This window comes from Heterodontus francisci, chromosome 3 (assembly GCF_036365525.1).
Source record: "Heterodontus francisci isolate sHetFra1 chromosome 3, sHetFra1.hap1, whole genome shotgun sequence".
Classification (NCBI taxonomy): domain Eukaryota; kingdom Metazoa; phylum Chordata; class Chondrichthyes; order Heterodontiformes; family Heterodontidae; genus Heterodontus; species Heterodontus francisci.
In genome coordinates, this window is record NC_090373.1 from 29,485,043 (window position 1) to 29,501,035 (window position 15,993).

At 45.5% G+C, this 15,993-nt stretch overlaps 2 protein-coding genes across 7 annotated transcripts in view; one reads left to right on the forward strand and one right to left on the reverse strand.

The window, feature by feature from the left end:
• tbce (tubulin folding cofactor E) overlaps positions 1–11,364 on the forward strand; it is a 69,626-nt gene extending 58,262 nt beyond the window's left edge. For all 4 annotated transcript variants that reach the window (XM_068020545.1, XM_068020556.1, XM_068020574.1 and 1 more), the window contains exons 14-17: positions 562–630; positions 1,773–1,832; positions 6,219–6,310; positions 9,511–11,364. In XM_068020545.1, coding sequence (XP_067876646.1) covers positions 562–630; positions 1,773–1,832; positions 6,219–6,310; positions 9,511–9,600 — 311 coding nt within the window. In that variant the 3' untranslated portion in view covers positions 9,601–11,364. The remainder of the gene's footprint in view (positions 1–561; positions 631–1,772; positions 1,833–6,218; positions 6,311–9,510) is intronic.
• Positions 9,851–15,993, reverse strand: part of b3galnt2 (beta-1,3-N-acetylgalactosaminyltransferase 2) — a 34,896-nt gene continuing 28,753 nt past the window's right edge. For 2 of the 3 annotated variants that reach the window (XM_068020598.1, XM_068020589.1), the window contains 2 exons: positions 15,320–15,376; positions 9,852–13,224 (listed from right to left, as the gene is read on the reverse strand). In XM_068020598.1, the coding sequence (XP_067876699.1) occupies positions 13,020–13,224; positions 15,320–15,376 (262 nt within the window). In that variant the 3' untranslated portion in view covers positions 9,852–13,019. Of the gene's footprint in view, positions 13,225–15,319; positions 15,377–15,993 lie in introns of all 3 variants that reach the window. The other variant, XM_068020607.1, reaches the window with a different exon arrangement.

Below are 15,993 nucleotides of genomic sequence, written 5' to 3' on the forward strand. Positions count from 1 at the left end.
GGATTGATTTTACGCTTCTAATTTATATTGTCTTAACTATCCTCCACTCACTGCATTTTGCTGGAGAAATAATCTGGCTTTAATCAGGAGATGCTGTAGTTTCAGTCATGAGTTCTGTTTGCTGTAATGCATAGAGACTCTTGATAAATAGACTTTGTTTGCTGAGTAAATAAACAATTTGGTGTGAGCCCTGCCGTTTGTCAAACCCAGCCTCCAACTGATTGGCTGACACAGGGGCGTTAGTACTCAAATCAAAGCAAAATACTGCAGATGCTGGAAATCTGAAATAATAACAGAAAGTGCCGGAAGTACTCAGCAGGTCAGGCAGCATCTGTGGAGAGAGAAATAGTGTTAACATTTCAGGTCATTCTGCACTTGTTCCACATCACTGAACTGCCCAGAGAATGAGACGGACCCGACTAAATTCACTGGCCTAATCAAACTTTTGCTTCAGCATAAAGAATACAAATAGTGGTAAATAATTTCTGTTTGAAATTGAGCTGATCATTACTATTTAACCTTGAAGTGAGGACAATAACTTTCTTTCATTTTCCTGGACAGAATATGGAGCTCCTGAGGTTTCCGAGATGGAGCAACATAAGTTGTTTGCCCTAAAGGATCAGCTATTAGGTGAGAAGACGCTCGTCAGAAGTGTGATTTAAACAGTTCGAGAAAGCTTGTCTGTTATAAAACATATGCTTCCTCTGTGTTACTGACATTGGAAACTAGTTGAAATGTGAGGTGGGGAATTTGGTAGGAAGAATAAGGAGGTCACAAATTCCTTGGAAAATAAGGCTTTAAATGGGGTAGAAGAGCAGAGGGATCTGGGGTATAGATACACACATCATTAAACTATTGATGCAAGTTAATAAGGCCATTTTTTAAAAAAAGGATCAGGGTTAATTTCTAGAGGTCTAGAATTGAAAAGCAGGGAAGTTACGTTACTCTTGTATTGAACTTGGGTTAAACCACACTTGAAGTACTGTGAACAGTTCTGGTCTCCATATTATAAAATGGATATAGAGATACTTGAGAAAGTGTAAAACAGATTTGAAAGAATGATACCAGAACTGAGAGGTTATAATTATCAGCTTGGACCAGATTGGGGAATCTTTTCTCTGTAAAAGAGAAGGTTGAGTGGTGATCAAATAAGAGATCATCAAAATTATAAAGAGGTTTGATAGGGTAGATGTAGAGAAACTAGGGGTCTTAAATATAAGATAGTCAATAATAAATCCAATAGGGAATTTAGGAGAAATTCTTTTTACCCAGAGACTAATTATAGTGTGGAGCTTACTACCACAAGGAGTGGTTGAGATGAATAGCAAAGATGCATTTCAGGGGAAACTAGATAAGTATATGAACAAGAAAGAAATAGAAGAATATGCTGAAAGGGTTAGATGAAAAGGGGTGGGAGGAGACTTGTGTGGCGCATAAAAGCCGGCCAGTGGGTCAAATGGCCTATTTCTGTGCTGTACGTTCTATGTAAAATTCCGCTGTATTCCTACTTACACGCTCAAGTGTAAAATTGTCTTGTCGCACTCTGAGATAATGCTGAGTGTTCTCAGTCATTCACATTTGACTGTAAATGTACCCAAATGGCCCACGGAGGGCTGAGATTATTTCATTCTGGGAAGGGTTCAAACTGACTGAAGGGAAAGCGTTGTAACAGCTCATTCCTTTCACACACCCAGAACAGCCCCAGGGAGGGAGTAGAAGAAGTGAGTGGTAAGGTACATGCAAGAAAATTGTCTATTAATTTGCCTCTACAGCTTTGACCATCAGGTGCCCAGACAACCCAGATCAGAAACTGTTAGAAAAGAAACTGCCAGGTAAGGAATCAGTTTCAAATCTATATTGTACCCTCATTACAGCATTGAGGGGCAGACACAGCATGTTGCATAACAAAATAAGAAAGAAATCCTTCCATTGCCACATCACTCCCTCTCTCTGTAACCTCCTCCAGCCTCACAACCCTCCCTCTCTCTGTAACCACCTCCTGACCTACAGCCCTCCCTCTCTTTCTAACCATGATTCCTACAACCCTCCCTCCTTCTGTAACCTCCTCCAGCCTCACAACCCCTCTCTCTGTAAGCTCCTCCAGCCCTACAACACTCTCCCTCTGTAACGTCCACAACCCCTACAACCCTCCCTCTCTCTCTAACCTCTGTGGTCCTACACCCATCCCTCCCTCTGTAACTTCCTCCAGGCCAACAATCCTCCCTCTTGCTGTAAGCTCCTCCAGCTCTACAATCCTCCCTCTCTCTGTATCCTCCTCCAGCCCTACAAATCTCCCTCTCTCTGTAACCTCCTCCAGCCCTACAATCCTCCCTCTCTCTGTAACCTCCTCCAGCCCTACAATCCTCTCTCTCTCTCTGTAACATCCTCCAGCCCTACAACCCACCCTCTCTCTGTAACCTCCTCCAGCCCTACAACCCTCCCTCTCTCTGTAACCTCCTCCAGCCCTACAATCCTCCCTCCCTCTCTAACCTCCTCCAGCCCTACAATCCTCCCTCCCTCTCTAACCTCCTCCAGCCCTACACCCATCCCCCTCGCTCTAACCTGTCCAACCTTACAACCCTCCCTCTCTCTCTAATCTTTCCGGTCCTCCACCCCTCCCTCTTCTTTCTAACCTCACCGGTCCTACACCCCTTCCTCTCTCTCTCTCTCTCTCTCTCTCTCTAATCTCTCCGGTCCCACACCCCTCCCTCTTCTCTCTAACCTCACCGGTTCTACACCCCTCCCGTCTCTCTCTCTAACCTCTCCAGTCCTACACCCCTCCCCTCTCTCTCTCTAACCTCACCAGTCCTACACCCCTCCCCTCTTTCTCTCTCTAATCTCACCAGTCCTACACCCCTCCCCTCTCTCTCTCTCTCTCTAACCTCACCAGTACTACACCCCTCCCCTCTCTCTCTCTAACCTCACCAGTACTACACCCCTCCCCTCTCTCACTCACAAACCTCTCTGGTCCTACACCCCTCCCTCTCTCTCTAATCTCTCCAGACCTGCACCCCTCTCTCTCTCTCTTATCTCTCCGGTCCTACATCCCTCCCTCTTCTTTCTAACCTCACCGGTCCTACAGCCCTCCCCTCTCTCTCTCTAACCTCACCGGTCCTACACCCCTTCCCCTCTCTCTCTCTCTCTCTCTCTAATCTCTCCGGTCCTACACCCCTCCCTCTTCTCTCTAACCTCTCCAGTCCTACACCCCTCCCCTCTCTCTCTCTAACCTCACCAGTCCTACACCCCTCCCCTCTTTCTCTCTCTAATCTCACCAGTCCTACACCCCTCCCCTCTCACTCTCTCTCTCTAACCTCACCAGTACTACACCCCTCCCCTCTCTCTCTCTAACCTCACCAGTACTACACCCCTCCCCTCTCTCTCTCTAACCTCACCAGTACTACACCCCTCCCCTCTCTCACTCACAAACCTCTCTGGTCCTACACCCCTCCCTCTCTCTCTAATCTCTCCAGACCTGCACCCCTCTCTCTCTCTCTTATCTCTCCGGTCCTACATCCCTCCCTCTTCTTTCTAACCTCACCAGTCCTACACCCCTCCCCTCTCTCTCTCTAACCTCACCGGTCCTACACCCCTCCCCTCTCTCACCTCACCGGTCCTACGCCCCTTCCTCTCTCTCTCTCTCTCTAATCTCTCCGGTCCTACACACCTCCCTCTTCTCTCTAACCTTACCAGTCCTACACCCCTCCCCTCTCTCTCTCTCTAACCTTACCAGTCCTACACCCCCTCCCCTCTCTCTCACCTCACCAGTACTACACCCCTCCCCTTTCTCTCTCTCTAACCTCACCAGTCCTACATCCCTCCCTCTCTCTCTCCCTAACCTCTCTGGTCCTACACCCCTCCCTCTCTCTCTAATCTCTCCAGTCCTGCACCCCTCCCTCTCTCTCTCTAACTTCACCGGTCCTACACCCCTCCCCTCTCACTCACCTCACCGGTCCTACACCCCTCCCTCTTCTCTCTAACCTCACCAGTCCTACACCCCTCCCCTCTCTCTCTCTAACCTCACCAGTCCTACACCCCTCCCCTCTCTCTCTCTCTAATCTCACCAGTACTACACCCCTCCCCTCTCTCTCTCTAACCTCACCAGTACTACACCCCTCCCCTCTCTCACTCACAAACCTCTCTGGTCCTACACCCCTCCCTCTCTCTCTAATCTCTCCAGACCTGCACCCCTCTCTCTCTTATCTCTCCGGTCCTACATCCCTCCCTCTTCTTTCTAACCTCACCGGTCCTACACCACTCCCCTCTCTCTCTCTAACCTCACCGGTCCTACACCCCTCCCCTCTCTCACCTCACCGGTCCTACGCCCCTTCCTCTCTCTCTCTCTCTCTAATCTCTCCGGTCCGACACACCTCCCTCTTCTCTCTAACCTTACCAGTCCTACACCCCTCCCCTCTCTCTCTCTCTAACCTTACCAGTCCTACACCCCCTCCCCTCTCTCTCACCTCACCAGTACTACACCCCTCCCCTTTCTCTCTCTCTAACCTCTCCAGTCCTACATCCCTCCCTCTCTCTCTCCCTAACCTCTCCGATCCTACACCCCTCCCTCTCTCTCTCTGATCTCACCAGTCCTACACCCCTCCCCTCTCTCTCTCTCTAACCTCTCTGGTCCTACACCCCTCCCTCTCTCTCTAATCTCTCCAGTCCTGCACCCCTCCCTCTCTCTCTCTAACCTCACCGGTCCTACACCCCTCCCCTCTCACTCACCTCACCGGTCCTACATCCCTCCCTCTTCTCTCTAACCTCACCAGTCCTACACCCCTCCCCTCTCTCTCTCTCTCTAACCTCACCAGTCCTACACCCCTCCCCTCTCTCTCTCTCTCTAATCTCACCAGTCCTACACCCCTCCCCTCTCTCTCTCTCTCTAACCTCACCAGTACTACACCCCTCCCCTTTCTCTCTCTCTAACCTCACCAGTCCTACATCCCTCCCTCTCTCTCTCTAACCGATCCTACACCGCTCCCTCTCTCTCTCTAACCTCACCAGTCCTACACCCCTCCCCTCTCTCTCTCTCTCTAACCTCTCTGGTCCTACACCCCTCCCTCTCTCTCTAATCTCTCCAGTCCCGCACCCCTCCCTCTCTCTCTTTCTAACCTCACCTGTCCTACACCCCTCCCCTCTCACTCACCTCACCGGTCCTACACCCCTCCCTCTTCACTCTAACCTCACCAGTCCTACACCCCTCCCCTCTCTCTCTCTAACCTCACCAGTCCTACACCCCTCCCCTCTCTCTCTCTAACCTCACCAGTCCTACATCCCTCCCCTCTCTCTCTCTAACCTCACCAGTCCTACATCCCTCCCCTCTCTCTCTCTAACCTCACCAGTCCTACACCCCTCCCCTCTCTCTCTCTAACCTCACCAGTCCTACACCCCTCCCCTCTCTCTAACCTCACCAGTCCTACACCCCTCCCCTCTCTCTCTCTCTCTAATCTCACCAGTCCTACACCCCTCCTCTCTCTCTCTCTCTCTCTCTAACCTCACCAGTACTACACCCCTCCCCTTTCTCTCTCTCTAACCTCACCAGTCCTACACCCCTCCCCTCTCTCTAACCTCTCTGGTCCTACACCCCTCCCTCTCTCTCTAATCTCTCCAGTCCTGCACCCCTCCCTCTCTCTCTCTAACCTCTCCGGTCCTGCACCCCTCCCTCTCTCTCTCTCTCTCTCTCTCCCTAACCTCACCAGTCCTGCACCCCTCCCCTCTCTCTAACCTCTCCGGTCCTGCACCCCTCCCTCTCTCTCTAATCTCTCTGGTCCTACACCCCTCCCTCTCTCTGTAACCTCTCCGGTCCTGCACCCCTCCCCTCTCTCTCTCTCTCTCTCTAACCTCTCCGGTCCTATGACTCTCGGATACCTGTGCTGCTTCAATTCTGGCCTGTTGCACATCCTCGATTTTAATTGCGTCACTAGTGGTGGCCATGCCTTCAGCTGATATGATCCTAAACCCTGGAATGTATTCGCTAAGTTTCTCTACCTCTCTTTCTCCTTCTTGAAGACATTCTCAAAACCTACCTCTTTGACCAAGTTTTGTCCTAATATTTTTTATGTGGTTTGATGTCACATTTTATCTGCAAGTGCTCCTGTGAAGTGCTTTGTAATGGTTTATTGCATTAAAAGTGCTTTATAAATGCAAGTTGTTGTTGTTGCCTGTTGGTCTTGAAATCTCCTGCTAATAAACTGAATTCTCTGTTCTACTGGCCAATGTAGGCTCCATGACCATTCAGAAAGTGAGGGGGCTGCTCCATCGACTGCTCAAAATTCCGGGTGCTGAATTAAAATTAACATATATCAGTTCAAAGGTGAGGAATTCTATATTAAAGTGTTGGCATACTTTGCTTGGTTCTTTTAGCCATAGAAAATAGGAGCAGGAGTAGGCCATTCAGCCCTTTGGGCCTGCTCCGCCATTCAAAAAAGATCATGGCTGATCGTCTAATTCAGTACCCTGTTCCCACTTTCTCCCCACATCCCTTGATCCCTTTGGCATTAAGAAATATATCTATCTCCTCCTTGAATATATTTAATGACGGACTCCACTGCCTTCTGCGGTAAAGAATTCCACAGGTTCACCACCCTCTGAGTGAAGAAATTTCTCCTCATCTCAGTTCTAAATGGCATGCCCCATATCCTGAGATTGTGACCCCTGGTTCTGGACTCTCCAGCCATCAGGAACATCCTCCCTGCATCAAGCTTGTCTAGTCTTGTCAGAATTTTATAGGTTTCTATGAGATCCCCTCTCATTCTTCTAAACTCTAGTAAATATAGGCCTAGTCGACCCAATCTCTCCTCATATGTCAATCCTGCCATCCCAGGAATCAGCCTAGTAAATCTTCTTTACACTCCCTCCATGGCAAGAACATCCTTCCTCAAAAAAGGAGTCCAAAACTGCACACAATACTTCAGGTGTGGTCTCACCAAGGCCCTGTATAACTGCAGTAAAACATCCTTGCTCCTGTATTCAAATCCTCTTGCAATGAAGGCTAACATACCATTTGCCTTCCTGAATGCTTGCTTTCAGCAACTGGTGTACAAGGACACCCAGGTCTCATTGCACCTCCCCCTTTCCCAATCTATCACCATTCAGATAATCTGCCTTTCTGTTTTTACAACCAAAGTGGATAACCTCATATTAATCCACATTATACTGCATCTGCCATGCATTTGCCCACTCACCCAACTTGTCCAAATCGCATTGAAGCTTCTTTGCATCCTCCTCACAGCTCACATTCCCCCTCAGCTTTGTGTGGTCTGCAGACTCGGAAATGTTACATTTAGTTCTCTCACCCAAGTCATTTATATTGTGAATAGCTGGGGCCAAAGCACTGACCCCACTAGTCACTGCCTGCCGCCCAGAAAAAGACCTGTTTATTCCTACTCTCTGTTTCCTGTCTGTCAACCAATTCTCAATCCATGCCAGTATATTACTCCCAATCCCATGTGATTTAATTTTGCACACTAACCTCTTATGTGGAACCTTATCAAAAGCCTTCTGAAAATACAAATACACCACATCCACTGGTTCTTCCTTATCTATTCTACTAGTTACATCCTCAAAAAACTCCAGTAGATTTGTTAAGCATGATTTCCCATTCGTAAACCTATGCCAACTTTGCCCAATCCTGTTTATGCTTTCCAGGTGTTCTGCTATCACGTTCTTTATAATAGACTCTAGCATTTTCATCACTACTGATGTAAGGCTAACTGGACTGTAGTTCCCTGTTTTTTCTCTCCCTCCTTTTTTAAATAGTGGGTTTGCATTTGTAACCCTCCAATCTGTAGGAACTGCTCCAGAGTCTATAGAATTTTGTAAGATGATCACATCATAGCGTAGAGTTTTGTAAAGGAGCTGTTAGTGCAGACACACACGCACTGGGGCGGGGTGGGCAGTGGCAAGGATTCCTTTACCAAAATCACAAATGCAGCACAATTAAGAATTAGATGTCCTTTTCATTCGAATGTTTAGAAAGGTTCAAGATACAATATTTTCCCATGCCGGATTGACACAGTGAGGACAAGAACTGCCCGAAGAGATGCTAAAAACCCTTTGACTCCTGACAGTTGGTGTAATAGTGCTGGATGGTCCGACAAACATCTCAATTAAAGGTCCGTGAGATAATAGTCAAGGACAGTTGTAGCAATTTGAACTTTCCCTGACCTGTGCTGGGAATGCACCCCAACAGCTCATAGAGGCCCAGTGTCTTCCGTAAGATCTTTGTTTCTGGGAAGGAAGGGTTTTAATGAACTGAAGGGAAAACATCTTATTTCAGATTTGCAGTGAAATTTGTACTTAAGTTTCGTCCTCCATGGAGTGAGATGAACAACAAAAAAAATGCCCCTCCAACGAATGACTTGACTCCTTGAGTCGCTGAGCCCTTCAAGAGTAGAAAAGTCCCAATTTGATACCTGGGGTATGCTGAGTTAGTTGATTTCAAACAGGGTCTCAGCCACACTGGGTTAGGGAAGGGACTGTCGGGGATGGTTCCTCCCCCCCGATCACTTTGTTGACGAGGTTCACAGATAATGGCTGCTTCATTTGGGGTACCAGAGGGCAATTGGATCACCCCTGCCCCAGGACTGTACTCCATCATGAATTCTATGACCGCGGGAGGGGATAGAGGAAAGTTGGCAAAGAGGGAAAAACAATGTGTCATATAATCCTTTGAAATGTGAGAGAAGTCAGGGTGCGGCGCTCAAAACTGGTACTCAGTGCCATGAATAGGGCAGTTGTGTGTCTTTTCAAAGTCTTGCAGTTCTTGCAGCCTGGATTTGGAAGTGATAAGAAGTTCAGGGAGAAACATAAACCTGATACTCAGGAAGCAAAATTCAACTTTGCAGGTGGTGTGAAATCGGCAGTAGTGAAATTGGAAGCCCCTGCCACATCCCACCCAATTTTGTTTTGCATGTTTTGCATTGAATTTGCAATTGCCCATTTTCAACCGGTACAGTCTGAACTTTGACTGTCCAAGTCGCATATGACTGACAGGTGACCTTGAGTGAAGTTCTTCTTGTGAAAGGGAGGCTGTGAACGCACACTGTGCAGTATTGTGGAGTGTTACACCAACAAACTGTGCCACCCAGTTCCAATCACAGCCTTACCATCTGGAAGGTACCATATGCAGATGATGACATGGCGTGCCGGGGGAGTTGGATGGTAAACACTGGGCAGAGATCACCCACTGTGTTACCGTGCCCCCTGTTGCAGCCGTTTTCTGAACAGGGAACAGGATTGCTTAAGTGTGCTTCATTCAGCCAGTAGCAAAACTGAAGCAACACTGCAATACTGATACAATTTTTTTTTACACTTCCCTTTGGAACATTATAAATATTTATAATGGTACAGCAATGGAGACTAGATTTGTTGTTGAAGAAACCAACTGAATTCCCAATGAGAACTTATTCAGTGAAGGTAATTTGCTGTCTATCCTTTAAATGGAAATCTGTGTGTACTCTGCTCTATGTGGCTACTATACAGTAGAACTGATCTTTTTATATTTTTTCTTAGATGGATATGGAAATAGATATGGATAATGATCTGAAGCCTCTTTCATACTACTCTATAGAGAGTGGAGACTGTATATTAGTGCGATGGTAGCTGTATGTGACTAGCATGTTATACATAAAGGAAAGGAACCATAACTCCGAGCCTTGAAAGAAGATATTTTTCAGCACCATCCCAGCACTGTATTGAAGATGCATGTGATCCTGTACGATACTTGCAGTTTTGGAGGTAGTACTCCGTCTGTACTTAAAACAATGCTGGCTATTTAGTGAACAGCGATTTCTTTTTGTGCCAGTCTTGAAGCTACAGAATGTGATGTGGATGTTACAAAATTCACATTATAATTTGCACCTGTGTCAAAACTCACAGCTTTGTATTGTTTTTGGTAAAAACAGAAGCTCCATGTTTCTTTACACAATAAACAGGCCTGGTGCAGTTTATAATACAGTTCTAAAATTAACATGTTCTGATTAGCAATGGCACTTAATGTTTACCGAAAATCCTAATGCAGACTTGGAGTGATTAACCTCATTCTCAAAACAATTTTTGCTCTTTATACAGTAGTGTTTCTGAACCACTAATAATTTGAAGTGAGCTGAAAGGTTCAGTGTTAAGTGTCTTTTAGTGGTTGTGGGCATTTGGCCTTAATGTTACTGCATTAGACTCTGATTTAGAGGCTTAACAAGCATTTTAAGTTCAGCTACCTTCGACAGGTGAGTTTGGATGATTCTTAGCTGAATGCCTTCACCCATCCAAGATCTCACCCATCCCCTACAGTGTGAACCTGTGATAGTCAAAATGGAACTGTATTGATGGTGGCTGTGGGGCAGGATCATGCTGAAAGCAGCCTGTCTTCTATGCTATAGTGTGTAGAGCAGAGGGATGTGGTGGGATGGGTTGAGCATGTGATAAAGCTTTAGAAGGAGAATATGTTTTGCATATTATCGGGGGAGAGAGATGTTATCAACCCTTTCTAAAATGAATCTCAACATGGTCCTGTCAGAAAGTTTTAGCTGATTAAGAAGCATTTAGGAATAATGCATAATTGAGTTTAAGGTTACCCCACCATGAACTGTCAGTAGGTATTTAACACTTTTACATTGTGTATATCCTATCTCGTTTTGGCAGTTAATGAAATGGACTGGTATTACAGATGTTTTAACATCTGTATATTTGTACTTACTAATGTCACCACACAATCCAATTCAGGCCTTTGTCCTTGAATGAGAGACAGTACAAACAGCTAGCAGTTGAGGGGCTACATTGAAGTGTGTGTGTGTTGGAGTTTTGCCTGGGCTGTTAAAGCACTTCCTGCCCCTAGAACACGTCAGCATCAAATGCATCACCAAAAGCTGATCTCTCCTATGGTGTGGTGAGAGAGACATGCAGACATTCGAAAGAATGAAAATTAAAACTGAGAAAACACTTGCATCTTGGGGCATTGCGGTACCCTCACAAGAACATAGCCTGTGCTGTGAGTAACAATAAAAAATCTGATCCTCCTGCCCTTTTCCTTTTGTACCTCTACTGTAGCCTCTGACCCTCTAAACTAATCGGTTGTGGCCTTAACTTGGTCAGGGTTAGATCAGAAATGTTAACTTTTTTCTTTTCGCCAGACTGTGTCTATTTTACTTTATCACCCTCCAGGGTTTATAGCATCTCAATGTGTAGAATATTACTCTCCTTGTAAAGCTTTCTCAACTTCCAAAACTTCCCAGAGACTTGTACACCTGTAAAGTGTTGTATGTAGAACATTGTGGGTTACAAGGGTTCTAATTACATTTGACATTGGTAAATATCTGTATGAGGAACCTATGCAAATTCAATTCCTTTCTATAATAAAAGATTTTTGCTGCAGTCGTGTTTTCCTTTCTCATTAGATGAATTAAAACAAACTTTAATAACATGACTAGTTCACAAGGTCTACAGGTTCTGTTCTGGAACCATGATATGATTTGCACTGTACTGAGGACTGGTTTTACTAAGTGTCCATCTTGTATAAGACAAGACAAAATGGGTAAATGTGAAACTGTGTGCATGTTAAGGATTGCTCTAGGTATCATATAAGTATGTGCAATGTGGTTGGTCTTAGAAGGAAATGAGTCCACAGTAAGTTTGGTCATATACCATCACTTTAACAAAGGCACATATGAGAAAGGGTTACTCTTTATGGAAGAAGCCCAGGCTGATGTGGTATAGATGTCGCCAGCAGTATAGCACTGTCTTATCAACACTTGCCAAGAGTGGAACAGTGTGAGCTACACCTTCAGCAGGAACAAGTTCCACCTCATGAATTCCATTTCCAATTTCTGTGTATCTTCTGCCAACAACCTGGCCCAGAGCATAAGACACAACCAAGATTTTGTACTGAAGCCATTCAATCCTTAGCTGAGCTGCAGAAGACTATCAGCCTTTGGTCCACTCTCAAAACTCAGCATCCTGCTTACCAAAAACCACCCCCCCCCCCATTACTGCTAAATTATTGCACATATTCATCACCCTCTGTGTGACAAGGGTAGACTTTAAATGTGTAGGCACTTTTTCTTGTCTAAGCTTAAATTCTTCCTCATCAGCTTGCTTGTGTTGATATTGAACTTCTCTATTCCCTGAAAAGATTTTAATTTTTCAATAAAATCATTTCTAAGATGCCCCCTGTTCCATGTAAACATTCCCAGCCCCTTCATCATGGATCAACTGCCCCAATCACAGTTGCTCTTCAAGGTGGTGCCCAGAACTGTTCACAACACTCAGCGAGCCAGGCTCACTAATTATTGCCTGTGTGTTTTACTTGAGTGGCACATCCTAAGATACAGTTTGCACTTTTCACTACGTCCACACAGTGAGCTCCCATCAGCTACAGTTTTTCTCACGCACATCAATATTAATGTCCCTTTGCAACTTGGATATATGATTCTCTCTTCATTTAAATCATTTGCAAATATGGTGAAATGCTGAGGCCCCAGTGCAGCACAGGGTTACATCCTGCCAATTGGGGTGCAGATCCATTATCCCTACTTTCTATCTCATACTTCCTACCCAATCCCAACAATGATCGTTTGAGGTTTTCCACTCCAAGCCACTTTTATCATTATTTATTTCCTGCTCCCACTGTTTGTTTTCTTTCTTGATTCTAAATGACAAGGAACCCCGGAGGGGGTGGGGGGTGGCGGTGGTGAAGACAGGAAAAGATTGAGTACTTTTATTCTCACAAATACAAAAATAGGAAGGTGTGCTAATCAAAACGACCTGCTGTTAACTTCTGTTGCTACACACAGGAAGGTTGTGTGCAGCCAATGGCACTGGTGGTGCAGTGCCAGCTCACAACCAACCTACATCAGGTCAGATCAGTGAAAGCCCATAGGGCCCAGTGGAGCTGGAAGTTTATAGATAGATCCTTTACGATTGCAGTCATTTCATTCCAATCGATAGCTGGTCTGTCAATAGTGATTCCTCATCCTTAGATAACAGACAGACCATAGCTGTACAAGTGAAGTAAAGGACAGTGTCCACATTCACAGCCAAAAGCCCCCGAGCCAAAAGATTTTTGATATTTGTCCTGACTTGCCGAGAACAGCCTGGCGATCCTCACTTTTGACAGTAACAGGGGTTTCCACACTGTTCCTTATTCTTCCACAACTCAACCAACTCCCTTGGAGAGTACTGGGGGATCGAGAGAGCACCAGGGAGACACCTCTTTTCACACAGCCAGCGAGTGTCCTTGGCAGCAAGATGGGGAGAAAAGGGTGACATTTTAATATAAAGTGTAAGCTACAATTACTTACAATACATTCAAGGAGCAGGCAAAGTTATAGGAAAAAGCAAGAGTTGAAAGGCTCTTCTGAAAAAGACATACTTGTGGGGAGTCCAAAACCCGAGGTCATAAATCCAACAGGGAATTCAGGAGACACTTCCTGACCCAGAGAAACATAGAAAATAGGAGCAGGAGTAGGCCATTCGGCCCTTCGAGCCTGCTCCACCATTCATTATGATCATGGCTGATCCTCCAACTCAGTAACCTGTTCCCGCTTTCGCCCCATACCCTTTGATCCCTTTAAACCCAACAGCTATATCTAATCTCCTTGAAAACATACAATGTTTTGGCCCCAACTGCTTTCTGTGGTAGCGAATTCCACAGGCTTACCACTCTCTGGGTGAAGAAATTTCTCCTCATCTCAGTCCTGAATGGTTTACCCCGTATCCTTAGACTATGACCCCTGGTTCTGTACTCCCCCACCATCGGGAACATCCTTCCTGCATCTACCTTGTCAAGTCCTGTTAGAATTTTATAGGTTTCTATGAGATCCCCCTTCACTCTTCTGAACTCCAGCGAATATAATTCTAACCGACTCAATCTCTCCTCATACGTCAGTCCCGCCATCCCAGGAATCAGTCTGGTAAACCTTCGCTGCACTCCCTCTGCAGCAAGAATGTCCTTCCTCAGATAAGGAGGCCAAAACTGCACACAATATTCCAGGTGTGGCCTCACCGAGGCCCTGTATAATTGCAGCAAGACATCCCTGCTCCTGTACTCAAATCCTCTTGCTATGAAGGCCAACATACCATTTGCCTTTTTTACCACCTGTTGGATCTGCATGCTTACCTTTAGCGACTGGTGTACAAGAACACCCAGGTCTCGTTGCATATTCCCCTCTCTCAGTTTATAGCCATTCAGATAATAATCTGCCTTCCTGTTTTTACTACCTCACATTTATCCACATTATAACTGCATCTGCCATGCATTTGCCCACTCAGTCAACTTGTCCAAATCACCCTGAAGCCTCTCTGCATCCTCCTCACAACTCACCCTCCCACCCAGTTTTGTGTCATCTGCAAATTTGGAGATATTACATTTAGTTCCCTCATCTAAATCATTTATATATATTGTGAATAGCTGGGGTGAATAGCACCGATCCCTGTGGTACCCCACTAGTCAATCCCATGCGCTTTAATTTTAACACGCTAATCTCTTATGTGGGACTGTCGAAAGCCTTCTGCAAGTCCAAATAAACCACATCTACTGGCTCCCCGTCATCAACTCTACTAGTTACATCCTCGAAGAATTCTACTAGATTTGTCAAGCATGATTTCCCTTTTGTAAATCCATGCTGACTCTGTCCAATTCTACCACTGTTCTCCAAGTGCTCTTTGATAATGGACTCTAGAATTTTCCCCACTACCGACATCAGGCTGACTGGTCAATAATTCCCTGCTTTCTCTCTACCTCCCTTTTTAAATAGTGGGGTTACATTAGCTACCCTCCAATCTGTAGGAACTGTTCCAGAGTCTATAGAATATTGGAAGATGACCACCAAAGCATCCACTATTTCTAGGGCCACTTCCTTAAATACTCTGGGATGCACACCATTAGGCCCTGGGGATACACCATTTCTCTACTAATACTGATTTCCTTCATTTCTTCTCTCTCACTAAGTCCTGTGTTCCCCAACATTTTTGGTATGATATTTGTATCCTCCTTTGTGAAGACAGAAGCATTTAGTTGGTCAGCCAGAGAGTGGTCGGATTGTGGAACTCCCGACCACTGGAGTAGTTGAGACAAATAGCATAGATGGATTTAAGGGGAGAAAGGAATAGAAGGATATGCTGGTTGGTAGAGATAAAGAGGGATGGGAGGAGGCTCACACCAGCATTGGGCCAAATGGCCTGTTTCTGTGCTGTACTTCAAAGTAATTAACAGCTAATTACTAAACTGCAAATCCATAATTACTGTGAAGATCAGCCACTTGAAAATGCACAACACTCCTTATAGTCTCAGAGAAAACAACATTGGAAATGTTGAATGTCATTTGGTTACCTGATGCCGCTGAGGTCCAACTGCAGCCATCCAAATGCCCATGCTGACATCTTCACCCTACAGTTACAATACAGGCCAGAGGGTTATTCTCAGAGCCCCACTTTCTACATGGCTATAATGTGAACTACTTGTGTTAAAAATTACATTAATTCAGCAATTCACCCTCTAAATAGTTTGGAACAGTATCAACATTGGCGATTATTATTCTGAAAATACTTCCTTTGAAACATCCCAAGGACACGGGCAGAAGGTGATTAGAACACCAATGCCTCAGAGTTCCACTCCAAGTCACACCCCATCCTGACTTGGAAATATATCGTTGTTCCTTCATCAGCAATGGCTCAAAATCCTGGAACTCCCTATCTAACAGCAACATGGGAGTACCTTCACTACACAGAATGCAGTGGCTCACCACCACCTTCTCAACTGCAACTGGGGATGGGTAATAAATGCTGGCCTAACCAGAAATGCCAACATCCTGAGATGTCAAAAACACAACACTCGTCAGTGGATCTTTGTTAGAAGAAATACTGTTGTAAGGAATGTTCTTTGAGGATTTTGGTCTGCAAAGGTTCAATCTCCTTTTTTCTGTATTTTAGCACCATTGATTTTCTCATTTTCTGTGGCAGTAAGATGTGAACTTACTGTGTGAATTTCAAACACCAATTTAATGC